This window comes from Nylanderia fulva, unplaced genomic scaffold (genome assembly GCF_048542155.1).
Source record: "Nylanderia fulva isolate GAGA-0341 unplaced genomic scaffold, ASM4854215v1 Scaffold166, whole genome shotgun sequence".
Classification (NCBI taxonomy): Eukaryota; Metazoa; Arthropoda; class Insecta; order Hymenoptera; family Formicidae; genus Nylanderia; species Nylanderia fulva.
In genome coordinates this window covers 222,846-245,265 of record NW_028189901.1, presented here as the reverse complement: position 1 = coordinate 245,265, position 22,420 = coordinate 222,846, and the positions used below count along the sequence as shown (strand labels likewise).

At 38.2% G+C, this 22,420-nt stretch overlaps 3 protein-coding genes across 3 annotated transcripts; 2 read left to right on the top strand and 1 right to left on the bottom strand.

Moving 5' to 3' along the window:
* Positions 1–9,383: 9,383 nt before the first annotated feature.
* Positions 9,384–15,521, bottom strand: LOC146723830 (uncharacterized). Its single transcript, XM_085481019.1, is given in 6 exon segments — positions 9,384–9,726; positions 9,728–9,972; positions 12,136–12,288; positions 12,291–13,288; positions 13,978–14,165; positions 15,481–15,521. Coding segments are annotated over 6 exon segments (1,968 nt in total).
* LOC114944885 (uncharacterized) lies at positions 15,520–17,352 on the top strand. The gene has a single exon (XM_029320933.1). It carries the CDS (start codon positions 15,520–15,522, stop codon positions 17,350–17,352), a length of 1,833 nt encoding a protein of 610 aa, XP_029176766.1.
* Positions 17,353–17,422: 70 nt separating this feature from the next.
* Positions 17,423–19,492, top strand: LOC146723829 (uncharacterized). Its single transcript, XM_085481018.1, has one exon. It carries the CDS (start codon positions 17,423–17,425, stop codon positions 19,490–19,492), a length of 2,070 nt encoding a protein of 689 aa, XP_085337144.1.
* Positions 19,493–22,420: the final 2,928 nt, after the last annotated feature.

Genomic DNA, 22,420 nt, shown 5'->3' with positions numbered 1-22,420 from the left:
ACCCACTGATTCCACGCATACACTTTTCCATGCAAAGCGAGGTTCTACGTGGATTTGCAACTGTCCACGCAGAGCGAGGTTCCACGCAAACACTTTTCCATGGGAAGCGAGATTCCACGGAAACCTATTTATCTAGTTTTGATTCATGATACATTTTTCGTTGCGTAGGGGTCTTGCTAATATTTTCTGTACCTAATACTTTTAGTATATTGTTGACTCATCATATTTTTAGTAAGGTAAAGATTTAATAAATATAAACTCTTTGCGCGCACATATCTTGCGACTTTTCATGCAAAGCAATGCTTACCATCCATCGTTTGATGCAAAATTTATTATTACAACTGCTTTACATGGGTTTGCGACTTTTCTTGCAAAGTAAGGTCTACCTCTTATTGTTCTGTGCTTCGGATGCAAAACTAGGTTTATAATTATAGATAGTTTATATAGTTTTGCGACTTTTATGCAAAGCGTAAATTTCGAATAAAAGTTTTGGAGCCTAATTAATAAGGTTGTTTCTTTTAATTTTTTTTGTTACGAAAAAAATGGATAAAACATACAATTTGTTTTTATTGGCGTCTATTTTCAAAATCGTTCATCAACTCTTCAGTGGTTGAGAGAAGTTGGTTTGATTCCAACACAAAGGTTCTGCAGTCATCATAAAAAATACATGAATTTGCTAGAATCTGATCTTGAATGCGGAAGATTCCTTTGTATGAAAAAAGGAAAGTATCGACATACTGCGACTGTTGCAGAGGATACATGGTTCGAGAGGTGTCATATTTCTCCTGCGGCATGTATTCTCATAACGTACTGTTTTTCTGTCAATATGTCGTTTAATCAAACGATTCGAGAAAGCAGTATTATTGATGGGCAGTATATATCTCGTGAAACTGTAGCCGATAGATTTTCTTTTGTCGAGAAGTCTGCATGGCTGCACTTGATGAGGAGTTTCAGGAAGAGGGTCTTTTGGGAGGTGGAATCATAGAAATTGACGAGTGTAAGATTGGTCGTCGGAAGTACGAACGAGGACGTGTTGTTGAGGGATCATGGATTCTCGGAATGATTTACCGTGGACATGCTACTAATTATCGGCTCGAAATTTGCCCGGACAACAAGAGAGACAAAGATACTCTTGTAGCTTTAATAAAAAAACATGTGATGCCTGGGACTGAGATCCATACGGATTGTTGGAAGGGATATATAGATTTGGAACATCATGGATATGTCCACAAGACGGTGAATCCATTCTGAATTTTTTGTAGATCCGGAAACTGATGCTCACACTCAGAATATTGAGTCGTCCTGGCGCTGGATGCGTCGTGAATTATCTCGCGGTGGTGTTCAAAAGAGTTCTATCGCTGATCATTTGTGTGAATTTATGTGGCGTCGTCGACTTCGACGATTGGGTCAAGATCCTTTCAAGCAATTGATTATCGATATTAAAAGATGTTATCCGGGAAAGGAGTAATATATTTAGCGTTTTATAAATAGTTTTGAAAAATAAAAAAGCGTTAAAAAAAACAATTAAAAATGTAAAAAAATACAAAAAATATAAAAAAATTATAAAAAATATTAAAATTATAAAAAAATTATAAAAAAATATAAAAATTATAAAAACAAAAAAATGGAGTCAGTTCTTCGTCACGTCCTCGTCGTTGACTCCGGGTTCGGCTGAGAACGAAGAATATATTAATGTTTGAGAGGGTTTTTCTTATCTAATTTTTTTCGAAAACTATCAGTTTTACGCAAAAAATTTATAGGACATAAATGATGTATTTTTACAAGAACTACAACTTTTATTTGAAACATTTTTTTCTTACATTAATATTTATCAAAATAATGTCTAAAAAGTTATATTTTTGTCAATTTTTTTGAGTTTTGACCTTGAAAATGACCTAGTCGCAAATTTTCATTATCATATTCGTAATCAGTGTTCAAAAATACAAAAAATAGTGTAGTTTCAAAAAAATCGGAGGGTTCACCTATTCGGAACTTTATCCTATATTTTGATGATATATGCATATTTTCATGTATTTTTCAAAGGAAATATACAATCTACCATATATATATATATATATATAGTGTTACGTCCCTGGTTTACATCCCCTGAGCACCTTCATCCCTTTTCATCTCCTAGGAGGGTTGTTTATAGACAACCGGCGTTCAAATGTTTTGGGGCGCCATGATTAGATTTGGTCTAGCTGTCGCACTGAGCGGACGCTTACGAGACCGATGGGCATTTTGGCCTATTATATATTGTATTTCTTTGCTTTATTGTATTGGGTCGTTTCATTAAAACTCCTTTCCTCATTACGAGAATTTATTCATTCCGGACGCGAGTGAAAGTGTGAGTGATATCTTTTTGTGAGACAGCGCAAGAGACGTCGCGAGGACGTAACAATATATATATACAAGGTGGTTCAAAAGTCCGGCAACGGTCAATTATGTCCAAGAAATAGTGGTCTTATGAATAAAATATAAAAATTGCAGGGTTCAACCCGGGAAAAATTTTTTATATATAATTATATCTAAATAATTATATAATTATACATAATTATATGTAAAATATGTTTATTTTATATATAATTAAATTTATTTATAAATAAAGTATGAAGTTCATGTATAATCTCATGTTAAGTTATATATGAAACATTATATATATTTATATATGTGAATACTTATTTATTATATATACAATATATATATATATATATATATATATATTTATATAAGTATATGTATATAAAAAGCTCTTTTATCTAATTATATATAGACATATTTCATATTTAATTTTGCAATTATATGTATAATTTTATATATTTCTATATATAATTTTATATTGTTATATATAAAAATTGTTTCTAGGAAAAATAAGATATTTTATGGTGACCTTGACTTTGACGTAGGGGTCAAATTTAGAGGTCATTTCAAGATCAACTTTTATTAAACAAAACCTATTTTTATTAGATATTTTTGTAGCTTATCTCGAGAATTTTACAAAACACTAATAAAATATTTTTTATGTACTTATTGAGTTATAAAGGTTTGAAGTGAACAATTCTTTTATAAAATTGACAATATCTTGTAAAACATTCAATTTTTATTATACATTTATACTTTTTATGCACGGAATAATAAGACCAATCAATAGGTGCAAAGAAAACACAGTTGCAAAAGACGTATGTAATTTTCAAGAAGCAATTGCCCAGCAAACATTATAATTGCTATATAACACGTAAATAACGTGCATGTAACATGTAACATACACGTTAGTTGTAATTTCCCACTTATGGATTCTATTATTTATTGTAATTATAGATAGAATAGTGACTTAGCGAAAGATTATATTTTGGCATCCTACAATATCGATGCTATCTGGGATGTAATTACAATATATAAATAACATATGTCATATTACAAATGTTACATCTATAAGTGAGAAATTACCGTATATGTTACATGTAACATGCACGTTATATAGTATTATATACATGTAACATAGCAGTTATATTTTGTGTTTGCTGGGTGCATTTTCTTTACACCAAATTGGTTTCATTATTATGTGCATAAAAATAAAAAATATGATAACGTAAAACTGAATATTTTACAAAGATATAATTTAATAAATTAATATAAATTGTCGCTCGTGTATTGAAAACAAAGTGATAAATATAAGGCCAACTTATCGAGCTGAATATTCGAGATGTTCAGTCAACTACCATTTATTACATGTATAAATTATAAAACTACAGTCATTATATTATATTAAAACTAACGCAAATTAACGCAAATTACAATCATTCTATAAACGTTTCGACCGCACGCGGTCTTCTTCAGTATAATTATTGAAAAATAAATTCTTACAATTCACATGATATCGAAATTTAATTATAGTTATTCAGAATCGAGAGTTTTTGAGCAATTAACGCGTGTTTCAATCCGTCCTGTCCAACAATGTTCGCCTCGATATGATCTCTGATTTTGTTCAGATCTCGGATGATTTCATCGTTAATATGCGAGAAATTAACCCGTACCGTAGGCGCTGCGATTAATAAGAAATTACCGATCAACGTATGTCCAAATTATAATATATATCCCCTACAATTGGTAGTATGCTTACCTATCATCGTTCTTCTTGACAATTTTGCTACTTATTAACAGTTATTAAGGATGACACTTAACAAACAACAATACAGAAAGACAGCTCATTTTAAACTCTACTTGATCGGAGAGCGTGCGTGTTTATATATGATCTAATATCTATGTTTTACTCGTTAATGTCCTATTTGTCCTATTATTATTTATTGTTCGCTAATATATCCAAAATATCAAAATACGACTCGCTAAGTAACTCAGTATCTTTGTTTAAATTTAGTCCATTTTTTTGTTCCTTGATATGTAGCATCTCAGAAATGAGTCTTTTATAATAATTATTTTCGTTGTCCATGATCTTAACATTGTCCCAATTAAAAGTATGATGTTCATTTGAAACTTCACAACCGACGAAAATATCACAAAATTCTCTCAGGGCAATCACTAATGATGCCAAGGAGATCAATATACACATTGAAGCCAATAAATTTCTCAATGATACAATTAACCCTTTGGAAAATACTAATAAAAAATGGTTTGTTAATCTATCCAACACAGACATTCCGCCTAACGTATCTAATCTGTTGCAAATGGGTGATAAATTTTGTCTTCCGAATATTAGTAAAAAAAACAGCGATACATGAATTTATCAAGGACATAGAGAGTAATAGCAAACGAAATAATATTAATAATCTCACAACGATCAGAAATATCGCGGTTCCAAAATTTGCACAACTTCTTAACACGAAGGATAAAAATGACGTAAGTCAACAAAAATTACTTGGTGCACACAGAGATTTAAAAAAATTTTGTAAAGACAATCCGAATGTTCTATTCACACGCGCGGACAAAGGTAATGCTACGGTCGCGATGGATAGATCTTATTATATTAACAAAATGAAAAACGTTTTAAAAGATGTCAACACTTACACTATTGTCAAAAAAAATCCGTGCAAAAAAATAGAGAACGATTTGAATGGTTTGTTGAAGAGATGGCTTAAGGAAGATTATATTTCAAAAAACGAATATTATAAATTACGTTGTAGTGATTCTCTCCTTCCAAAAGCGTATGGATTACCTAAAATCCATAAGGAAAACTATCCGGTTAGAATCATAGTTTCATCGGTTGATACGGCTCTATACTCGCTGGCTTCGTTTTTACAAAACACCTTACGAACTAGCCTACCCAAAGCGAAAAGTCATATTAATAATAGTTTTGATTTGTACAGCATATTGTCTGGTAAAAAGATTGATGAGAATGATAGGATGTTTTCCTTGGATGTGGTGTCTTTGTTTACGAACGCTCCTCTGGATCTTGCGATTGACGGTATTAACGATAGATGGGATCACATTGGAATAAATACTAAAATACCGAAAAACGAATTTTTTGGGGGTATAAAATTCATATTGACTTCTACATATTTTACATTTGATGACATAATTTATAAACAGACGTTTGGGACCCCTATGGGGTCACCGTTATCACCAATTATTGCAGACCTGGTTATGCAAGATCTTGAGGATACAGTTCTCAAAGCGTTGAATTTGGAATGTTTGTTTTATTTTCGTTATGTGGATGACATAATAGTGGCCACCTCTATGACTAATATGACTCAGATTGTGAATAATTTTAACAACTATCATGAAAGACTTAAATTCACGGTCGAACAAGAGGTTAATCATAGCTTGAATTTCTTAGATTTATCACTTAAAATTATTAATAACAAAATATATATAGACTGGTATCAAAAAGAAACCTTCTCAGGAAGGACGTTATCATTTTATTCAAACCACCCATTATGCCACAAAATTGGAATAATATATAACCTTGTAGACAGATGTCTATTGCTATCACATCCACTATTTTTTAATAAAAATTTGGAGTTAATTATTAATATACTCAGAAGCAATGGTTACCCTCTTGATCTGATTTTTAACAAAATTAATCATCGGATAGAACACATCATATCTAAGGGGAGCATTTTAGAGAGACAGGCCAACATAGAAAGAACAAAAAGTATAAGAAATGACTCGGTTAATAAAAAATTCTTTGTCATTCCGTATATAGATAGGGTCTCAGAAATGATTGTTTCCTCGGTGAAAAATAAAAATTGTATGGTAGGGTATAGATGTCTCAACAAACTGGATAATATTATTAAAGCACAGAAAGATAAAACTAAACATCCATGCAATTCGAATGTGGTTTATAAGATCAGTTGCAATAATTGTAATGCATCTTATGTAGGCCAAACAAAGAGGCAATTGCAGACGCGAATAAAAGAACATAAAAATAATATTAGGTTGGACTCAACGAAACATTCAGTAATTTCTGAACACATAATAAATGAACATCATACTTTTAATTGGGACAATGTTAAGATCATGGACAACGAAAATAATTATTATAAAAGACTCATTTCTGAGATGCTACATATCAAGGAACAAAAAAATGGACTAAATTTAAACAAAGATACTGAGTTACTTAGCGAGTCGTATTTTGATATTTTGGATATATTAGCGAACAATAAATAATAATAGGACAAATAGGACATTAACGAGTAAAACATAGATATTAGATCATATATAAACACGCACGCTCTCCGATCAAGTAGAGTTTAAAATGAGCTGTCTTTCTGTATTGTTGTTTGTTAAGTGTCATCCTTAATAACTGTTAATAAGTAGCAAAATTGTCAAGAAGAACGATGATAGGTAAGCATACTACCAATTGTAGGGGATATATATTATAATTTGGACATACGTTGATCGGTAATTTCTTATTAATCGCAGCGCCTACGGTACGGGTTAATTTCTCGCATATTAACGATGAAATCATCCGAGATCTGAACAAAATCAGAGATCATATCGAGGCGAACATTGTTGGACAGGACGGATTGAAACACGCGTTAATTGCTCAAAAACTCTCGATTCTGAATAACTATAATTAAATTTCGATATCATGTGAATTGTAAGAATTTATTTTTCAATAATTATACTGAAGAAGACCGCGTGCGGTCGAAACGTTTATAGAATGATTGTAATTTGCGTTAATTTGCGTTAGTTTTAATATAATATAATGACTGTAGTTTTATAATTTATACATGTAATAAATGGTAGTTGACTGAACATCTCGAATATTCAGCTCGATAAGTTGGTAATATAATTTAATGTCAAACAATTGCTTCGAATCTTTATAATTCAAAAAGTACTTCATGAAAAAATGTTTTATTATAATGCTTCGGAAAGCTGTCGAGATAAGCTACAAGAATATCTAATAAAAAATAAAGGATTTTAAAAAGTTGACCTATAAATGATCTCAAAATTTGACACCTAGGTAAAAGTCAACACCTTTAGTATTTTTTTCATAAGACCACTATTTTCGGAGATAATTGGCCATTGCCAGATTTTTGAATCACCATGTACATATTATATATATGTTTATGCATGGATATATGCATCTATATACATGTATATATATGTATATATTTCTTACATATATAAATGCATGCATAAATGCATGCATATACATATACAAATACATATACACATACATGTATACACATACGTGTATGGTATAAGCATACGTGTATGATACGTATATTGATATTACCTGTAATTTTCTATAAATTACAATGTATGCAGTACGCACAATTCGCTTTTCTTCTCTTATCAATAATTGAGAAAATAGCAAATATATTCAAATAACCAGCTGTATATTTTTATAATATAACAGAATATTATATAATATACAAAACATTTTTATGCATATATAGAATGAAATGGGCCTTCCATCGCCCATTCCCGTGAGAACGCAACCATAATATATGTATTTTTTTCGTCTCTCCGATTTTTGCAAATGAGACATTTGTATTAGACACTTTTTTGCAACAATATTTATTAGAATTACACATTTCTAGTATAATGATAAATTTTCATTAGTTAGGAAAAGGTGACAGTTTATTTTCTGCTATAATTTTTAAGAAATGTTGTCTCATACGTTTAACATCAGCAGAATATGTCTCATTACAAGGATTTCCTCCTAAAGCTATAGTTGTAGCAAATGCGGCAGCAAAGATTCCACAACATATACCATCAGGTTGTGTTTGAACGTTTTCAAATATTATATTATTTTTATTTATTTGTGGATAACGGCGATGAATGTAATTTTTTTTCTTTAGCCTTTAATGTTTCGTATGTACAGCCAGATAGACTGTCGTACACTCAAAGCTTGGTGCCGTCAAAAGAAATACATCGCCAGTGATTACTGCAATTTCCTCTAATAATTTGTAAGTTTTTATAGAAAATTAAGAATTCTCTCTTATGACGCGCAAAAATTGGTCCAATGATTCGTCATTTATTTGACTATCTAAAGGTAATACATTTTTCTTTACTGAATCAAAAGGAACAACCCAATTATCAAAAAATTCTTTTTGCTTTGCCATATCGTATTCTGTTAGTTCTGTATTATTTGAGTAACTAACTACGATGCAATCATCTTGTTCTGCATTCAAAGCAGTTGCTTCCATTGATGAAATATTTGATTCGATACATTTTTTTTTTTTGACAATATTTTTATCTTCTACATTACACTGTGGAAGACTCGTTTGTTTTCTTTTTTTAGCTACTTCTTGTTGAGCTTCTATTATATAGCTTGGATTTCTAATTGGCATATGTCGATTATGCCGACTGTCCAAGATTTCCGGAAGCATGCAATGGTAATAGAAACGTGTTAAAAAAGGCAGCATTTGATTACTCCAAAATACAGTGTCCCTATTAACACGTACTATTTTCAAGCTTTTTGGCGTCCACACAGCGAAAATACAATAATCTCGCTGCGTTATATTTAACTGGCCTTGAATTTGATAGAAAAATCGGTGATTTTGATTCATTTTATCTGGATTTTTCTTATCAAAGATGCCTTTCAAATGGGGCAATATTTTTATGGCCTCTTCCGCTGTTAAATGCTCAGCTGATAAAGGACATTTTATTTCTACCAGGCCATCTTCATCTATGAGTCCGTCTGGAGAAGCACCCAAACACGGATTTTTAATATCAATAAATAATCCGCAAATTTTTATCTCCTTTTTTAATGTTACGGTCAATTCTTTTCTCGCAATTTTTTTCCATTTCGCGGCCATATTTTATAGCCGCAGTATCAATAGAGGGAGGAAATAAAATGTTTTTTACGGTTGCGGCGCAAGACGTTGTCGGTCTCATGCGACATACAGTTCCAAAATTAGACGCCGTCAACAGTTCCTGTCTCAGTGAATGCCACAAATCTGAATCACTTTGCTCTATTGTATTACGTTCAATTTGTTTCCAATTTTTCCCATTTTCAAACAACTTTTCCAAATGATTTTGTAGAAGTTGTTCAAAAACCTCGGGTAGAAGATCAGGTTTTTGTGATTGCGGACCGTAATGACAATCTGTTCCTGACTTTCTTTTACATTTTTGTCGTCCATCAATTTTCCGAGATTCTCTAGTTCTTGCAACTTTAATTTGTCGTCGCTTTTCCAGAATCTCGACAGTAGGAGGAACATTTTTATCCATGCTTTTATGCATTTCCGTAAGATCTTGTTTCGAATTATATTGCAAAACTGCCCCCGCAACTTTAGCATTGTAAGAGCCTCGGTTACTAAAATTAATGCGCTTACCAGCAATTTCTTTGCAGATTATCGAATTGAACGACTCTACAGGATTGTTGGTGTATTTGTACAACAAACCGTCGGAATAAGCGCTTAAATATATGATAGCCTTCTCTACTCTTTGGTAAAGATCGTGTAATTTGAGAAACGGTACATAATTTTTCTTCGTTTCATCAAGGTCACATATACGACCGCGTTCCTTACATCGTTTATGTTCACCAAATATATGACTAGGAATGTTTAATATCCCCCAAAGTGGAGAGGGCAGCAATGGCACTACAACGCCTGCTGCCCAATCTCGGGGGACCTGGCGGAAGTGTAAGGAAGTTGTACGCCGGGACTGTACACGCCATGCTGCTGTACGGGGCCCCAGTATGGTCGAAATGCCTGGGGGCTGCCCGCGGTCCCAGAGATGCACTGAGACAGGTGCAGAAGCGGGTAGCCAACAGGATATGCAGGGGCTACCGTACGGTTAGCTGGGCGGCGACGGGGGTGCTCTCCGGAGTGCCCCCCGTTGAGATGCTCGCCCGCATGTATGCTGAGGTGTACACGCGCACGCGTGGATACCAGCGGGCGGGCATCACTATGACGGAAAGTCTCCGGCGTACTGTGAGGGTCCACTCCCGACGGGCGCTGATCCAAAGTTGGAAGGAATTCCTGGCGGACCCAACACTGCCAGGACAGCGCACCGTCGGGGCCATACAGCCCTGTCTAGAAAACTGGTTAGACAGGGCCAAAGGTGGGGTATCCTACCACATGACGCAGGTGCTCACCGGACACGGGGTGGTGGGGACCGGGGGGGGGGGGTACGACTTCCAAAGGAGGAACGCACCCATGAAAGGAGGGGCCGGGCCCTCTCTTTCCGCGCCGCCGATGGGCTTGCCCGTTCGTGGCGGCGTGGATCGGGGGGGGGGTTTGTCCCAAACATACCCGCGTCAATAATTGACGCGAGATAAGGGTTCCGGGAAGGGGCGGGGACAACTAAGTCCCAAGGGCCCTCCCCCCGGGAGCCTCACGCGGGCCGGGCGCGTGGGCGCGTCACCCCACTATGGGGGGGCGCCCTATGTGCCCGGCTAGGGCAAACCCCTCCGGCCGCGGCCGATCACTTGCTCTCAGAGGAGCGGGGGGGGGGACGCGGCTGGGGGGGCCGAGGGGGAGCCACGCGTCCCCGGCGGGTAGGCGCTGTCTGTCAGGCCGGGGCGCCTGGGTCCCCCTCTGTGAGGACGTGACGCGCGGGGCCCTCTCGCCGGGAGCCAGGAGGCACCGGCGGGAGGGCAACGCCGTCCACGGAAGGGGGTTCCTCTCCTTCAAAGAGGAGCCCTCTGGTGAGGGCTCCCCTGGTGGAACGCCGAACCGGGTCACCCTCTAGGGGGTCCGGGGGTCGCGACCACCGGGGGGGCGGGGGGCGATGGCTCGAGCGGGAGTTCTCGAGCCATAGCCCCGCCCCCAAACTCTTTGGGAGGGCGCGGTGTGGGATCGGTGTCGCCCTGCGCCGCAACCAGGACGGAACCGCGCAGTCATTGACTGCGCGGTCGGGGAGGGGTCTTGGCCGCAAGGCTAAGGCAGCTCCCCGGAGATGGCTTGGCGGGGGGGGCGGCGGGACGGCATGGGATTCCAGCATCCTCGCCGTCCCCTATCCAACGCCCGAGATGGACACCCGCTGAGGTTTTAGTGAGGTAGGTCTTGGGCCCCCTGGTCGAACCATTCGTGGCTCGACCAAGGGGAACAAGGAGTCCCACATAACCCACACTCCTACCCGGGGGTGTGTGGTACCATGACGGTTTCCCCAGCGTCACAAAAAAAAAAAAAAAAAGGAATGTTTAATATAAATATAAATTTAACATATATAAGATAGGCAATAAGAGCCAAATCGCGGATGACAGTGCGTTATTCTAAACGAAACTAAATTTTTTCGTTAGAATTAAATACCTGTGCACAAGGCACCAAATTTTTTACTTGGGCACGGCCAAGATATAAAATTGGAATAATCTCTACAAGAGATTTTTAATTCCATGTATCTCCTATTCCCCCTAAAGAAATAAAGTGCGAGAGAAAAATATAGATCCGAAAGTCGCAGAATCGGGAATCGAACCCGAGACCTTTCGCTTGCCGGGCGACTGCTCTTCCAACTGAGCTATTCAGATCCTTTCGATTCTATACTTTTCTCTGTTATATATATTAATGTTGGTAAATAAACGCCTTTAAGCCAGCGTGTATAAATTAAGAGTTTAACTAGGCTCTGTAATATAAATATAAATTTAACATATATAAGATAGGCAATAAGAGCCAAATCGCGGATGACAGTGCGTTATTCTAAACGAAACTAAATTTTTTCGTTAGAATTAAATACCTGTGCACAAGGCACCAAATTTTTTACTTGGGCACGGCCAAGATATAATATGTTTAATATATCTTTTTGTAATTCTCTAGCTTTATCATGGTGAGGTTGCTCTTGTTTATTTCGTAAATCAATTGCTTCTATCACTTTTGTTCGTATGTTCATAATGTTGTTCTTTACAACATTTTGTAGCTGGACAAAACCGCGCTTTCTATGCATTTAGTCGGCTGAGTTGTCCCTGCTACCGCCTGCAGCTTTTTGCATAGATTGCGAAGCAAATGATTGGTGCATTCTATTTTTTTCACGGTCACCATTTGTTCCCGATATGGTCTGCTATCAATGATGGCCTGATAGACGCTGCTATCGCCATCGGCAATAACTGTTCTAAAAATTAATCCATGCATTTCCAGGCTACTTTTAAAGCCTTCTGCAATGGCGTCGCTCTCCATACTTGTGGAGCTTGCGTTACGATCGAAATTTCTATAGCATTTATGGTTTTTTGGTTCAATTCCGTTTCGTTCCGCTACATCGCATATCGTACAATATTTATTGCGGATACCGATAAAAAGAACTTTTTTCGTGTGGTAACCAATTAAAGTACCAACACCGGAAAGAGAATTGTAGGCGTGGCCGTACAATCTTTTACTCCAACTACCATCAGCTATTACAGTTATGTACGGAATACCGTTTATAACATCGTTCCTTTCGAGAGCCAGTTGCTTTTCAGTTTGGCCAGCCATTTTCATATTTTCCATGGCTGTTTTCTCAAACTCGTCTACTAACATATCTCGATTTTGAATATAACTTTTATCGGACATACATTGAATATTCATAGCTGCACACAGCTCTTCCAATTGGACATAGCCAATTCCCACTGTAATAGTTCCTATTGCAGCAGCCATATCAATACTTAATATTTTCGGATCTTTGGGTTCTGACCAGAATTCGGCTTCAGTATTGCACATTTGGCATTTGAAAGTAAAATGCGTCTTAAACTTTTCGGTTTTAGTTTTTATGAGTTTCCAATCTTTAAATTGGCACTCTATTCTTTTTATATTATTATTGAATACTCTCTGGAGTTCTTTCCATACATGAGAAAAGTCGACAATGCGACGGCCTTCAGGCAAGCTTTCCTGGATACGATTTATATCCAGAAAGCCTTTCTCGATAACAAAATAATCATCTTCGCAAAGTTCGATATCTTCATTACAAATATCTGTTTCAGAAATTGACTCCAGACATTGCACTTTTTGAGTACTAACTTTAGAATCTATTGTATCGAAATCCAATTCCACCGATTTTTGAAAATCGATGGATTCATTGCTAGTATTCTTATATGTGCTATTCCTAGAGTTATTTTCCTCTTGGCCTTCGGTTTTAGTTTTTATGATTTGCCAATCTTTAAATTGGCACTCTATTTTTTTCATATGATTATTGAATGATCTCTGGAGTTCATTCCACATATGAGAAAAATTGACGCCCTTGAGGCATGCTTTCCTGGATATTATTTATATCCAGAGGGCTATTCTTGATAACAAAATGATTGTTATCTTCGCAAAGATTGTCATTTTCATTACACATATCTGTTTTTGAAATTGACTCTAAGCATTGCACTTTTTGAATACTAACTTTTGAATCCATCGTATCAGAGAATTCCACCAATTTTTGAAAATCGATGGATTCATTGCTAGTATTCTTATATGTGCTATTCCTAGAATCATTTTCCTCTTAGCCTTCGGTTTTAGTTTTTATGAGTTTCCAATCTTTAAATTGGCACTCTATTTCTTTCATATGATTATTGAATGAACTCTGAAGTTCATTCCACATATGAGAAAAGTCGACAATGCGACGCCCTAACAAAATGATTGTTATCTTCGCAAAGTTCGACATTTTTACTACACGTACCTGTATTTGAATTTGACTCCAGGCATTGCATCGCGGGTACTAACGATTGGATACTAACTTTTAAATTTATTGTATCAGATAGCAATTCCGCCGATTTCTGATTATCAATGGATTCATTGTTAGTATCCTTAAATGTGCTATACCTGGAGTCATTTTCCTCTTGTCTCTCTTTCTTCAGCATCCGTCGCCTGCAAAAAAAAATAATGTTAAAATATTGTTAAAAAAATTAAATGTATCAATTATTATATAATTATCAAAAAATTTTTGAAAAATAAATGCAGTCTCTTGTTTATAAATCTATATCTTATTCAAACTATATTATATTATACAATAAAGTTTCAATATAAATGTTTTATTTTTATACTAACAATAAGCAGAGGATACATAAACCGTATCTGATGTAAAAAAGCAGTTTACGAATAAATAAGTCTGGCATAAAATATCTTCCAGAACGCACATGCAAATCGTTCTGGGAAAAGATATTTTAGAAGCAACTAACAGACGAATAAATCGTCTCTGATATAAAATATCTTTTTTTAATAACCAGAACGCACATGCAATTCGTTCTGGGAGAAGATATTTTTAAAGCAACTAACAGACGAATAAATCGTCTCTGATATAAAATATCTTTTTTTAATAACCAGAACGCACATGCAATTCGTTCTAGGAGAAGATATTTTTAAAGCAACTAACAGACGAATAAATCGTCTCTGATATAAAATATCTTTTTTTAATAACCAGAACGCACATGCAAATCGTTCTGGGAGAAGATATTTTTAAAGCAACTAACAGACGAATAAATCGTCTCTGATATAAAATATCTTTTTTTAATAACCAGAACGCACATGCAAATCGTTTTTCTTTTTTTTGTCACTACTGCAACTTTATAACTATTAGTATTACTATTGTACTATTGTAACTACTACTTATTATTACTATAATATTTCTACTACTAGCAACTATTTAAAATAAGCAAGAGACTGCTTTATATTTCAGAAATTGTTACTTTAGAAAATATGTATATAATGTAAAAAAAATTTATAACAATTGAACTCCATAAATATTGAATAAGAATATAATCTATATATATATATAAATATATATACACACACGCGCGCGCGCGCACACACACACACACACACACACACACATATATATATATATATATACAGAGTATCCCAAAAAGATCGGAACACTGAAAAATCTCGAAAAGTATACGTTTTACAGAAAAAAGTTTTAGACAAAAGTTATAAAAAATCTATTTATTGATCTGATCAGTTTGACCTTGGACAGTGTTACCAAGGTCAGAATAAGGTTACCTTAAATTTCTTAGATGTAATCCTATATTTTTTATTACATATTCTTGTAACTCCGCCGGTCGAAGCGAGAGGTAATCGCGGCGCGGTGGCGTTGTTTGCTTCGCAAGAATTATCGCATCGAACTCCGGTACTCCTTGCGACGGCGCGAGTCACGGTTCGTTCACCGGCGGGTCGCGACGCGAACGTGCGAGCGTAGCTCGATCCGGGATCGGAGATAACCTTCATGTCCGCTCGGCTTGCGCAAACCTTAAGACTGCGTCGTTTTCAAGATCAGTTTTCACTCTCTGCCATCTGCGGTCTTAAAGCGGGTAACTGCAAGTTTGCAACTCAAATTACGATCTCGCCGCAAAATAAATCTGAGCTGAGTCTCACAATCACTGCGTCGATTTTGCCTTCACTCGCTGATTACAATTCGGGGCTCGATCGAGCCAGATGCAACTGGAATCATCTCGCGGATTTCGCTCTAGCAGATCCTCACTTCAAAGGTTCTGATCCCATTGAGCTCCTCATCGGCGCCGATATCTATGGCGAGATATTCCTTGGCGAAATGCGAAAGGGACCTCGCGGGCAGCCCTATGCATTAAATACCATTTTTGGATGGGCAGTATCCGGCCCTACGAGTGTGTCAATTCAATCCCGCCGAACAATCACTGTTCAACATTGTTTGGCCTCAACGTCGCTTGCGCTCGATCGCGAACTGAGAAGATTTTGGGAGATCGAGGAAGTTCCGCGACAGACTGTACTCGGCCCGGAGAAACAACGATGTAAGGATTTCTTCATGACCACTCATTCGCGTTGTTCCGACGGCCGATACATTGTGCGCCTTCCATTTAAACGTGATCCTCCCATTAATATCGGTCGTTCTCGCGATACCGCTGAGCGATGTCTAAAAAGCTTACTTCGACGCTTTGAAATTAACGCCGAGCTAAAACAACAATATTTCAATTTCATGCGGGAATACGAAGCTCTGGGACACATGCGAAAAGCCTCACCTCTCTCAGAATTCTTTCAGTGCGTGTATATTCCTCACCATCCCGTCTTTCGCGACGGTAGTGCGACCACACACTTGCGCGTGGTATTCAATGCGTCGAGTCTAACGTCAAGCGGGAAATCGCTTAATGATAATTTGCTTCCAGGACCGAAACTACAAACGGACTTGGCGGCAGTCGTGATGCGATGGCGACAGTTTCGCTACGTATACTCGGCCGATGTCGAGAAAATGTATAGGCAGATCGTCGTTGATCCGCGTGACACAGATTATCAACGCATATTATGGGTGGATACCGAGACGGAGCGCATGCAAGATTATAAGCTCTTGACCGTGACGTACGGTATGGCGTCGGCGCCGTTTTTGGCGTTACGAGTGCTGCGCCAACTGGTCCGCGATGAAGAGCATTCCTATCCGTTAGCCGTGTCCGTCCTGACGGATAACATTTATGTTGACGACGTCTTGTTCGGCGCCGAAGATATCCCTCTGCTTCGGCAGGCGCGCGATCAAGTATGCTCACTGCTGCGCTGCGGCCAATTCAATTTGCGCAAGTGGTCCAGTAACTCGTCGGCTCTTCTGAGCGACATTGATGACAGCGATCACGGTTTAGCCTGCAGCAAGGACCTTCAACCAGGCGAAAAGGTTAAAGTCCTCGGGATATGCTGGCACCCCGCTCAGGACGTGTTTCAGTTCCGCATTTCCTGCCCTCCCTCTGTCTCGATAACGAAGAGATCGATTCTCTCGAATATCGCGCGAATATTCGACCCGTTGGGGTGGAGTGCTCCGGTCACAATAACGGTAAAAATCTTTCTTCAGCGACTGTGGCAATCACAGCTCGACTGGGATGACCAATTTCCCACCGATCTCGCTGATGAGTGGGAAGTTATTCGGGCGTCGCTCCTGTCCCTTGATGGCCTTCAGCTCGATCGATGGGTTCGACGCGGATCGGATACGACGGCCTGCGAGCTGCACGGGTTCGCGGACGCGTCCTCTCAGGCGTATGGTTTATCTGAGGCTTCTTTCGATCTCCGGAGAGGTCTCCTCGATGCTCCTCGTCGGAAAGTCTAGGGTCGCGCCCGTTAAGTCACTGAGCATTCCGCGGTTGGAGCTCGCAGCAGCGGTGCTGCTCTCCAGATTAATGGAGTTCGTGATCACGTCCCTCCACCTTTTCGAGGTTCCGTGTTACTGCTGGACGAACTCCACGGTCGTCCTTGCGTGGGTTACGCAACATCCGTCAAGGTGGCGAACGTTCGTGGCAAATCGCGTCGCGGAAACCCAGACCCGACTTCCCTCCGCTTCGTGGCGACACGTGCCTACCATCGACAACCCCGCCGACTGTGCGTCTCGCAGAATTCCCGGGCATCAGCTCGCATCCCATCCGTTGTGGTGGCATGGTCCATTGTGGCTTAGGCTTCCGATCTCCGACTGGCCGGTGACTGTCGACCCTCACCCTGAGACCTCAATGGAACAAAATGTAAAGACGCAGGTTCTCGTCGCAATGCCGAGAGACCCTGTTTTGTGGGACCTAGCCGCGCGCCACTCGTCGTGGCCGAAGCTAATGCGCATTACCGCCTACGTTATGCGATTTATCTCGCGTACTCGCGGACGTATTACTTTGCCGGCTGGGCGCATCGAGAGTCCCTCATCCTTGACGGTTCACGAAATTCAACGCGCGACGAACTTTTGGGTAAAAACCATTCAAGCGGAGCTATTCGCGCGCGAGCTGACCGCGCTTCGAAGGGGAGACGCGCTCTCGTCGAAAAGCGTACTGTTGCCTCTCGCGCCGTATTTGGACGAAGATCAAATAATTCGTGTGGGTGGGCGGTTGTCGCGGGCGCCCATCCCGGCTCACGTCAAACATCCGATCGTTCTCGCGTCCCATCCTCTCGTCCAGCTCCTCATACAGGATATTCACAGGCGATATCTCCATGTCGGCATCCAGCTTACTCTAGCTACGCTGCGGCGAAGGTACTGGGTGATCCGAGCTCGCGGTGCGGTCAGATCGGTCATCCATCGGTGTGTCGCGTGCACTCGCGAGCGAGCTGCCGTCCCGACACAGCTTATGGGGAACCTCCCGCAATTCAGAGTCTCTCCTCCCGCGCGCGCATTCATTCACTGCGGAATGGATTATGCCGGCCCGATACTAGTTCGAGCGATGTCTGGGCGCGGAGTGGCCTCCCGAAAGGCCTACATCGCCATATTCGTGTGTATGGCAACGCGCGCAGTACATTTGAAGTTGGTCGAGGGGTACGCCACTCCGGCATTTTTGGGGGCCTATTCGCGATTCGTGGCTCGACGGGGTCTTCCGACGGCGGTGTACGCCGATAACGGGACCACCTTCGTCGGAGCGGATCGCGAACTCACGGTCGCGTTTAGAGCGGCTCTTCGCGATCCCGTGTTTTTGAACAGGACAGCTTTGGACAATGTTGAGTGGCATTTTCTGCCTCCCTCAGCCCCTCATTTTGGCGGCCTATGGGAGGCCGGTGTACGAAGCGTGAAGCACCACATTCGCCGGGTGGTCGGAGCGCACACGCTGACGTTCGAGGAGTTCTCCACGCTTCTTTTTAACGTCGAAGCATGCCTCAAATCTAGGCCCATAGCACCGCTCTCCGACTCGATAGATACATACGATCCGCTGACCCCCGGGCATTTCCTCATTGGTGCTGCTTTTAACTCGAGTCCGGAGCCTTCCCTGTTACAAGTAAAAGAAAATCGCCTATCTCGATGGCAGTTGGTTCGGCAGCTCACCGAGCGTTTTTGGAAGTTGTGGCAAAGCGATTATATTAACATGCTGCAACAGCGGGGAAAATGGCGACATATTGAGAAGCCAAATATTCGGGTGGGACAGTTGGTTTTGCTTCGCAATCCACTGCTTCCACCGTGCAAATGGGAGCTCGGCCGCGTTGTTTTGTGTCACCCGGGTCTCGACGAATTGGTTCGCGTTGTTACGGTAAAAACGGCGTCGTCCGAATACAAGTGTCCGATCGGTAGACTGTGCCTTCTGCCGATCGATATTGAGCAGTCGGAAAGCGCCGACAAGCGATGTCAAGTCTCGCCTCGACGTGCCGAACGCCTCGCTCAATTCTACTCGAAACCTTTCCTGCCTCATGAGTCACTCGCATCTTTCTTTCGAAACTATTATTTCAAGGCGGGCGGTATGTTGAGAAACAGACAAATAATTTTGAATGGTAATTTCGTGTTAAATTAATTGTAAGTAAAAATAAGCGTTAGAGGTAAGACCCCGCTTTTTCAAAACAAACTTGTTATTCCCCGCCAGCGAGGCAAGGACAGCAGTTATCAATATTGATCGGTATGAGCCATCATCCTTTGACCGCGTGATTTTGGTTCCTTCACTCGGTCGGAAATCAATACCGGCCAATCGTGATTCTTTGAAAAAACGTGCGTCTCCTCCAAGAGGTTCGTGTCGAGATCTCGCGCCTCTGCGAAGAACGCCCCGACTCTAAGCGTTCTCTTCTTCGTCAAACTGTAAAGTTAGCGACACCGAAAATCAGAACGACTACAGATCGGTTGAGTAATTTCGGAAATGATTTATAAGACTGAACGTGCCCTCGATAAATAAACTAATTTGTGATACTGCATTAGGAGTGTTATCTCCCAAAAGTCCTCTTGTCATCGCAAATACTTGGTCTCGCTGAAAACTACCGGTGCTCGCTACGACGGTTCCGTGCTACCTGACCACGCGTGTCACGATCGGCAATCTCACGGATCCAAGGGTGGCTCGCTCTTTGTCGCCCTCTCAATCAGCTGCTCAGTCCTTCGCGCTCTTTCTGAGCGACACCGGCGTCCGCGGTCAACGCGAAGAAAAAAAAAGGGGAAACCCACTTTGCGTACGCGACAAATATAATGATTACAAAGTTTTAGTAGATAATTTTTTGTAATAAATAAATGATTTATATGATTTATTCTTATCTAAATACTGCTCTGTTTTGATAATAATAGCATTATTATGTATTCAATCTCTAAAATACTTTTATATAAATCATTACAAAGAATTATTTACTTTATAATCAATTATAATTATTATAGATAGACCTGTTTATACATACACAGACATATATATATTGTGTGTGTGTGTATGTGGATAAACAGGCTTATCTATAATAATTATAATTGATTATAAAGTAAATAATTCTTTGGAATAAATGATTTATATAAAAGTATTTTAGAGATTTAATACATAATAATGCTATTATTATCAAAACAGAGCAGTAGTTAGATAAGAATAAATCATATAAATAATTTATTTATTACAAAAAATTATCTACTAAAACTTTGTAATCATTATATTCATAAAAGATTTTTATATATTATTAGATTATAAATTTAATTATTTTTACTTTTGTAATGTACATTATTTTTAAAAAATTATTATATACGTGTACATATATAAAAGAATGCAATGTAGAAAAGAGAGAAGAGATAGATAGATCGATCGATAGATAGATAGATAGATAGGTTGATCAATAGATGATAGATAGTTCGATAGATAAACATATTGCTAAATAAATCAATAGGTATGTGTATATATTATATACATATATATATATAGATAGATAGATAGATATTTTTACACTCTAATATATATGTGTATATATATATATATATACAAGGTGTTCTGCAACGTAATGTCCACAGTAAAACTTTATATTCTTGGGATCATTCTAAGTCAAAAAGTACACGTATGCCCTAAAGTCGATTACAGCGAAAAGACGAAATTGCATATAATAAGATAAATATTATTTATTGAAATTAATTAATGAAAGGCTCGTATAAATTAAACAAAATTAAACAATCATATATAGTAGGCCAACTAAACGAGCAAATAAATAAGATGTAAAAAAATTTTTTTATTAATAGTTAAATCATTAAATTAACATTCCGTTACAGAATCGATATAAATTGTAAACGTTTCGACTGCACTACAGTCTTTATCAATACATAAAAATGAAATATTAAAATATAAAGTTAGATGTTAAAAATACAAAGTTAGTTAAATATTAAAATATAAAATTGAAACGATTCTTCGCTGTTGACCAATAGATATGCAAGGCGATTGGTCTGAGATGCCAAGTTATGCGACATTTGAGCATGCTACGGATATAATACGTGAATTAAATCAATGTCAGAGAAAATTAAAAAATCTTTCAACTTACATTATCGTTTTAACAAGTCCTTTTCCCCGATATTTCAAGTGTGTGTTGCGAAGTCTGAATACCAAATGTCAAAATAGAGAGCGTGATGTATTTATTTATTACCAATGTTTTTTTTAAATTATGATTCAGCAAATTTTTTAAGTATGTCAAAATAACTACTGTCTAACAATTCGGTGTCTGTATTTAAATTAATTCCATTTTTCTGTTCTTTAATGTGGATCATTTCAGATATTAGTCTTTTATGGTAATTCTTTTCATGATCCATAATTTTAATATTGTCCCAGTCAAATGTATGTTGTTCGTTTAGAATGTGTTCCGTGATAACCGAATGTCTAGCAGAGTCTAATTTAATATTATTTTTATGTTCTTTAAGTCTCGTTCCTAACTGTCTTTTTGTCTGTCCGACATATGTGGCGTCACAATCGTTGCAATTCAATTTGTAAATAACGTTAGAATTCGTGGGGCAATTATTTTTGTCCTTTTGAACTTTTATGAAGTCATTTAATTTTTTAATGCAACGATATCCTACCACTACGTCAGGTCTTCTTATTGCTGAAGCAACTTTCTCAGATATTGATTCTATATATGGTATGACAAAATATTTAATGTTAGTATTAGTATTATTAGTATCTGTTATATTGTTATTATTAGGCTTGTTAAATTTCTTAGTTGAGAGATTTTTTAATCTGCGTTTTATTTCTGTGAAAATTAGATCAAGAGGATAACCGTTGGATAGCAAAATGTTAATAGCTTTCTCTATATTTTTTTTGTGAAATTGCGGATGTGATAGTAATAAAGCTCTATCTACCAAGTTATAAATTGTTCCTATTTTATGACAAGTCGGATGATTTGAAAAAAATGAAAGTAATCTACCTGAGAATGTCTTTTTGTGATACCAATCTAAATAAATTTTGTTATCTATTACTTTGATCATTATGTCTAAAAATGTTATATTATGTTTT